The 7,823-nt window shown below is 71.8% G+C and overlaps 1 protein-coding gene across 1 annotated transcript; it reads right to left on the bottom strand.

Annotated features, from left to right (window-relative positions):
- Positions 1–505: 505 nt before the first annotated feature.
- On the bottom strand, positions 506–5,678 carry TNS2 (tensin 2). Its single transcript, XM_040581195.1, has 9 exons — positions 5,549–5,678; positions 4,483–4,591; positions 4,155–4,192; positions 3,201–3,239; positions 3,018–3,056; positions 2,892–2,941; positions 1,719–1,923; positions 788–838; positions 506–712 (listed from the first exon to the last, which is right to left on the bottom strand). Exons 1-9 carry the CDS (start codon positions 5,612–5,614, stop codon positions 506–508), a joined length of 804 nt encoding a protein of 267 aa, XP_040437129.1. The 5' UTR covers positions 5,615–5,678.
- Positions 5,679–7,823: the final 2,145 nt, after the last annotated feature.

Raw genomic sequence — 7,823 nt, 5'->3', positions numbered from 1 at the left:
CCCTTATAGCCCCCCCATAGCCCCCCCAGTTCCCCCCATGAGCCCCCTGTGGGTCCCCAGTTCTCCTCACAGCCCCTTATAGCCCCCCCCATAGCCCCCCCAGTTCCCCCCATGAGCCTCCTGTGGGTCCCCAGTTCTCCTCACAGCCCCTTATAGCCCCCCCCATAGCCCCCCAGTTCCCCCCATGAGCCCCCTGTGGGCCCCCAGTTCTCCTCACAGCCCCTTATAGCCCCCCCCATAGCCCCCCAGTTCCCCCCATGAGCCCCCTGTGGGTCCCCAGTTCTCCTCACAGCCCCTTATAGCCCCCCCATAGCCCCCCAGTTCCCCCCATGAGCCCCCTGTGGGCCCCCCAGTTCTCCTCACAGCCCCTTATAGCCCCCCCATAGCCCCCCAGTTCCCCCCATGAGCCTCCTGTGGGTCCCCAGTTCTCCTCACAGCCCCTTATAGCCCCCCCCCATAGCCCCCCAGTTCCCCCCATGAGCCCCCTGTGGGCCCCCAGTTCTCCTCACAGCCCCTTATAGCCCCCCCCCCCCAGTCCCTTATAGCCTCCCATGGCCCCCCAGCTCCCCTGCAGCCCCCCACCCCCCACCTTGCAGTGCAGCACCGCGACGTGCTGGGGGTGCTCCCGCAGCCACCCCTCCATGGCCTTGCAGATGGAGCAGAGCTTGTCCAGGGGGGGGGCGTGCAGGTCCGGCCACCCAAAATCCTGCACCTGGGGGGCAGCGTCAGCGCCAGGGACCCCCAGCATCCCCCCCGGCACCCCCAGCCCCCAGCACCTTCCCCTCACCTTGGGGTTGAGGCGGATGATGTCCCGGCGCTTCTCCGACAGGTTGAAGATCTGTGGGGTGGGGGGCGCAGGGGGGAGGGGTGTCATGGCACCCCCCACGGTGCCCACGGGGGAAACTGAGGCACAGCCCCAGCTCGGCCAGACCCCCCCGGAGCGCCCGGGGGGATGCTGGCCCCCACCCCACAGCTGGCACCTCCCTGTCCCGTCCCTGGGGACACCAGAGTCCTGTCCCCATCTTGACCCCATGGACTGAGTGTCCTGTCCCCCTCCTGCCCCTGGGGACCCTGGTGTCCTGTCCCCATGGACCCCGATGTCCCGCCCTCGGAGACCCCAATGTCCCGTCCCCATGGACCCCAACATGCTGCCCTTGGAGACCCCGGTGTCCTGTCCCCGTCTTGTCCCCATCCTGTCCCCAAGGACCCTGGTGCCCTCTCCCTGTCCTGTCCCTAGGGACCCTGGTGTCCTGTCCCCAAGCATCCCAGTGCCCTGTCCCCATCCTGCCCTTGGGGACCCCAGTGCCCTGTCCCCATCCTGTCCCCAAGGACCCCAGTGCCCTGTCCCCAAGCATCCCGGTGCCATGTCCCCCCTGTCCTGTCCCCCATCCTGCCCTTGGGGACCCCAGTGCCCTCTCCCCATCCTGCCCTTGGGGACCCCAGTGCCCTCTCCCCATCCTGCCCTTGGGGACCCCAGTGCCCTGTCCCCAAGCATCCCGGTGCCCTGTCCCCCCTGTCCTGTCCCCAAGCAACCCAGTGCCCTGTCCCCATCCTGCCCTTGGGGACCCCAGTGCCCTGTCCCCATCCTACCCTTGGGGACCGCAGTGCCCTGTCCCCATCCTGTCCCCAAGGACCCCAGCACCCTGTCCCCATCCTGCCCTTGCGGCCCCCGGTGTCCTGCCCTTGGGGACGCCGGTGGCCCAGCACGTGTCACGCACCGCGTACTGGTGTCGGTGGCGCGAGGCCAGCATGTGGGCCACGTCGCGCAGGTGCGCGCGGTGCCGCGGCTCGTCCAGCGCGGGCGGGAAGCGGAGGCAGATGATGCGCTCGGTCACGTAGGTCAGGTCGAAATCGAACTGGCGCTGCATCACCTGCTCCAGGCTGACGCTCCTGGGGGCACCCGCGCGCGGGGTGACGGCGACCCTGGGGTGAGGGCACCCCCCGGGTACAGCACCCCCCAGGCACAGCACCCATGCAGGATGATACCCCCCCACCCGGGGCGAGGGCACCCCCCGGGTACAGCACCCCCCCAGGGTGAGGGCACCCACGCAGGATGATACCCCCCAGACACAGCACCCCCCCCAGGGTGAGGGCACCCACGCAGGATGATACCCCCCAGACACAGCACCCCCCCAGGGTGAGGGCACCCACGCAGGATGATACCCCCCAGACACAGCACCCCCCCAGGATGAGGGCACCCACGCAGGATGATACCCCCCAGACACAGCACCCCCCCCAGGATGAGGGCACCCACGCAGGATGATACCCCCCAGACACAGCACCCCCCCAGGGTGAGGGCACCCACGCAGGATGATACCCCCCAGACACAGCACCCCCCCCAGGATGAGGGCACCCACGCAGGATGATACCCCCCCAGACACAGCACCCCCCCAGGATGAGGGCACCCACGCAGGACGATACCCCCCCGACACAGCACCCCCCCAGGGTGAGGGCACCCACGCAGGATGATACCCCCCAGACACAGCACCCCCCCAGGATGAGGGCACCCACGCAGGATGATACCCCCCAGACACAGCACCCCCCCCAGGATGAGGGCACCCACGCAGGATGATACCCCCCAGACACAGCACCCCCCCAGGGTGAGGGCACCCACGCAGGATGATACCCCCCAGACACAGCACCCCCCCCAGGGTGAGGGCACCCCCCGGCACAGCACCCACAGCACCCATGCAGGATGATAGCACCCACCTGGGATGATGGACCCCCCCAGGCACAGGACCCCCCACGTACAGCACCCCCCCCGAGGTGAGGGCACCCCCAGGCACAGCACCCATGCAGGATGACAGCACCCACCCGGGGTGAGGGCCCCCCCCGGGCATGGCACCCACCAGAGCACCCCTCCCCCCCAGCACCCCCCGGCCCCCCCGTACCTGGGTAGGGTGTTCCGCTGCCGGGCGCTTCCAAGGGACTTGGTGGAGCCCTGGGGGGGGCAGAGGGGGGGTCACGGGGGTTCGTGTCCTACGGGGGGTCACGGGGGGGGGGGGCAGGGGACCCACCAGGTGCTCACTGCGTCGCGCGGGGGCCGTGTTCCTCCTCTGGGGGGGCAGAGCGGGCTGTGGGGGGAGTGTGGGGGAGCCGCTCCCCCATGTGGGGCACGGGGCCCTGCCTCAGTTCCCCCCCCCATTGCCCCGGGGGGTGCGGGGGGGGGGGCCGTGTCGGGACCGACCCCCAGCACTTACCAGCTCGGGGGGGGGCAGAGCCTGGCACGGTGATGTCACCTGTGGGGAGCGAAGGGGGGTCACCCCAGCCCCCCCTCCCCCCTGCAATGGGACCCCAGGGCTGGACCCTGCCCAATAGATGGACCCGAGGGGGACCCCCAGCCCCACGGAGGGACACACCCTCAGACCCCCCGCAGGACCCCCTCCCTCCCGGCCGCCTCTGCGCCCCTCCCCGCCCCCCCCCCCGTGTTGTTCTTGGCCCGGGCCCCCGGCCAGGACAGAGGCTGCGATTGACACGGCCGGGGTGGGGGGGCCGGGCCGGGGGGGGCCGGGGCTAAATATAGCACGGGCGGCACAGGGGGCCTTTCACCGGCACCGGCCTCAGCCCCCACCCAAGCTGGGGACTCCCCCTCCCCAAAATCTTCCTTGTGAGATTCCCCCCCCCGCCCCCAAATCCTCCTTGCTCCCCCAGCCAGGGGGGAAACTGAGGCCCGGGGGGGTGGGAACCCCGGCATCCAGGCCCCCCACCCCCACCCCCATCCTGGGGTGGGCAGAAGCACCCTGCCCATCCTCCCAGTATGGGTCCCATGGGGACCCTGGGCTTTACTGGGGGGGGGGCACACACTGCTGTGTCCTGGCCGTGGTGCCCTGCCCAGGTGGACACTGACCCTGCCCCCTCCCCCCCCCCGCCTCGGGTCCGCAACCCCCCCCCGTGTCCGTGACCCCCTCGTGTCCGTGACCCGCCCCCCCCCCGCCGTTTGTCCAGCTGCAGCCCGGGCTGCCCGCCAAGGCCAGCATTGCACAACAGTGGGGGGGCCACAAGGGGGGCCGAGATGAGGACGATGTGATCCCCCCCAACCCAGAGCATCCCGCTATGGGGGGGACACACTGGGGGGCACCCCCAGCCCCGGGGACCAGGAAGGGACAGTGGGGGGATGCTGTCACCCCCAGGGCCACCCCCCTGTGCCTCCCTACCTTCGCCTCACATCTCTTGTGGCTGGTGACCTTGCACACTGCGGGGGGGGGACGACAAAGGGGACATCAGGACCCCCTGGGCCAAGCCAGCTCAGGCCACCAGCATCCCCCCCCTATAACCCCCCATCCCCGCTCCAGCACCCCCAACTGCAGCACCCCTCACTCCAGTACTCCCCCAGCACCCCTCACTCCAGTACCCCCCCAGCATCCCCCGCCCAGCACCCCCCACCCCAGTAGCCCCCCACTCCAGCACCCCCCACTCCAGCACCCCCCACCTCCCCCCGTGTGGGGCCGGGGGGGGCCCGGGGTGTCCCGTGGGGGGGGTCACCTCTGCAGATGAGGCCCTGGGGGCCGAGGGGCTCTCGGCAGGCGGTGCACGCCCCCCCCCGCCGGAACGCCTTCTCGCGGAAGCTGTGGGGTGCGGGGGGCTGCCGGGGCTGGGGGGACACACACACGCGTGGGAGTGGGCACGGGGCTGCAGTGACCCCGTGCCCCCCTTCCCTCCCCGTGTCCCGGAGGGAAACTGAGGGACTGAGCGACCCCCGCGGGGGGGCGGGCTCAGCCGGCGGGGGCCGTGGGTAGCCACAGGGTGGGCTGCTCCGTGCCTGGCTGTCCCCTGGGCCCCCCCATGTCCCGTCCCCCCCCCCATGTGTGTGTCCCGTGCCTGCCCTGGGATGCCGTGTCCCCCCCTTGTGTGCCCCCAGTGTCCCACCATGTCCGTTCTCGCGTCCCTCCATGCCTCCCCCCCGGGACGCCGTTTCCCCCCCGTGCCCCCGCCCGGGACGCCGTGCCCACCCCTCCGTGTGCCCCGCCCTAGGACGCCTTCCCCCCCCCTCATGTCCGTGTACCCCCCGTGCTGCCGTGTCCCCCCATGTCTGTGTCCCCCCCGTGCCCCCCCCGGGACGCCGTGTCCCGCCGCAGGAAGCGGGGCCGGGACCAGCCCAGGAAACGGGACCGCGGGGGCGGCCCGACCCCCCCGGGACGACCCGGCCAGTTCCCACGGGCGGGGGGGGGCGTGGGAGCAGGGGAGAGTGGGAATGGGGGGGGGGCAGCGGGGGCGGGGAGGGCAGCGGGGAGGCGTGGGAAAAAAGGGAAAGTGGGGAAAGGGCGGGGGGGACAGTGGGGGGGGGGGCGTGGGAAGGCAGATGGGGGGTTCAGCACCGCCCCCCCCCGCACCCGAGCACCCCCTCGGCCGGGCCGCGGCCAAAACGCGCCACGCGTGGGGAGGGGGCGGCTGCGCGAGCCGGCGGGGGGAGCCCCGGGGCCAAACCCCGCGGGTAGCACCGGGGCGGGGGGGGGTCCGCCGCATCTCCACCCCCCCCCCCTCCCACCACCCCCGGACCCCCCCACGCCACGGGACCCCCCTCTCGGAGACCCCCGCCTCCCCTCCCTACCGTGTCGGTGCCGTCGCGGCGGCCGAGCGCCCGCAGCAGCGTCCCGACGGCGCCGGGGGGCTTCATGTGGGGGCCGGGGGGGTCTGGGGGGGCCGGGGGGTCGGGAGCGGCTCCGGGAGCGGCGCCGGGACCGACGGGCGGCCCGAGGATGGGCCGGGCCCGCCCCGGCTTCCGCGCACACCAGAGCCGCTTCCCGTGGCCGGGGGGGGCCGGGGGGGGGGGCGGGGGGGGGCCGGCGCGGGGTGGGGGGGGGCAGCGGCACACGGGGAGAGCCGCCCGCGCCGCCACGCGCCTGGCACGGCTGCCTCAGTTTCCACTTGGAAAACACCCCCAAAAATCACCCTCCCCCCCCCTTCCCCCCCCATCCCCCCCAACCGCCCCCATCCCCCCCCATACCTTCATGGTGCTGGGACCCCCCCCGCGGCGCTCCCGGCCCCAGAGTGGCGGCCGCTGCCTCCCCCTTCCCCATCCCCATCCTCCTCCTCCTCTTCTTCCTCCTCCCCCCCCCGCCCCCCGACAGGGCACGGCCACCGTCACCGCGGGCGGGACAATACCGGGGTGATGGGGACGGGGTTGGGGTCAGCGTGCTTCTGGGGGGGGGGACGGGGGTGGTGGTGTCCTGCAGGAGCACTGTGCCCCCTAAATGGGGACATCGGGTGCTGTGGGCCCCCCTCCGGGGACAGACCGAACCCCAAATGGCACCTGGGGAGGGATGGGGGTCCCCAAAATGATGAGACGGGTGGGTGGGTGCCCCCGGGTGGGGGCCAGCACGGGGACACGGGTGGGTGGCGCAGAGCAGGTCGGTGGCCGCGTCCCACACCGGGTCAACGCCCCCTCGGGGGGCCGGGGGGGGGCAGCCCCCCCTGCGGCTGCGCCAGGGGCTGGGGGGGGGGTGGGCACCCGCGGTCCCACGGGAGGGGGCTCCGAGCCCCCCCTCCCCGCCACCCCCACCCCCCCCCAGCGCCGGGAGCCCGACACCCAGGGGCCCCCAGGGATGTCGGGGTGCAGGGGACCCCCGGTCCCACTCCAGGAGGGAGCCTGTCGCCCTTGGGGGGCCCCCGGAGCCCCCCTGCCCCCCCGCTGGGGGGCCCGGCCAGACTTGGCACCCGCAGCGCCGCCGGCGGCCAAGCGGGGACAGAGGGACAGAGCCCCCATTGTGGGGTCGGGCTCCGGGGGGGGGGGGGGGGGGGCGGGAGCGTTTCTGTAGGCCCCGGGGGGAGGGGGGTGTCCCCGAGGCGGGGGGGGGGGGGGGGCGGGATCCCCGGGATTCCCAGCCGGGAACGGCGCCGGGACGAGGGAGACTGCGGGGGTGAAGTCGCCCCCGTGGCTGCGACGCGCTGAGCGGCGGCAATTAGCGGCCCCCTCCCCTGCCCCGGCTAGTTAAGCTTCAATTAGGCTCGTTACCAGGTGGGCCTGGCCCAGGGGGCCAGAGCCGGGGGGGCCAGGACCCCCGGGTAGGGGCGTCGCTGGCGGCGGGGTGGGAGATGGTCTGGAGCACCCTGGAGGGGCCGTGGGAGGGAGGAGGAGGAGGAGGAGGAGGAGGAAGGACAGGGGGAGGAAAAGGATGGAAGATAAGGAGGAGGATGGAAAGAGGAGGAGAAGGAAGAAGGACAGAGGGAGCAAGGAAGAGGAGGAGGATGGAAGGACACAGGGATGAAGGACAGAGGGATGGAGGAAGAGGAGGAGGAAAAGGATGGAGGGAGGAAGGACAGGGGAAGAGGAGGATGGAAGAAGAGGAGGAGGAGAAAGATGAAGGTCAGATGGAGCAAGGAAGAAGAGGAGGATGGAAGAAGGACACAGGGATGGAGTAAGAGGAGGAGGAAAAGGACGGAGGGAGGAAGGATGGGAAGAGGGAGGAAGAGGGAGGATGGAGGACAGAGGGAAGAAGGATGGATGAAGAGGACGGAGGAAAGACGGGAGGAAGAAGATGAAGGACGGGGAGGAAGCAGGGGTCCTGCCTCCGCTTCACCCCCTGACCCAGCTTTGGGAGGTCCCAGGGTGGCACTGGGGGGGTGGCACCGAGCGGGGACAGCACAGAAGCCATGGGGGGTCCCACAGCCCTGGCCAAGCCCCCTGCACCCCTCTGGGAGGGGCTGAAAGGATCGGGCCCTGAAAGGGTTCGTTAAAAGATTCATTTTATTGGAGGAAACGAAAAAAAAACAAACCCAGAACGCGCGAGGGGGGGGGGGGGGGGCTGGGGAAGCCCCAAGCCAGAGAGGCCCCCAGTGCCCGCGACGACACATTTTTATAGATTTTGTACAAATTTTTACAGGTT

Source organism: Falco naumanni (genome assembly GCF_017639655.2).
Source record: "Falco naumanni isolate bFalNau1 chromosome 20 unlocalized genomic scaffold, bFalNau1.pat SUPER_20_unloc_1, whole genome shotgun sequence".
In the NCBI taxonomy this organism is placed as follows: domain Eukaryota; kingdom Metazoa; phylum Chordata; class Aves; order Falconiformes; family Falconidae; genus Falco; species Falco naumanni.
Note: the sequence above shows the minus strand (reverse complement) of the source record. Positions and strands in the feature narration are given on the sequence as shown.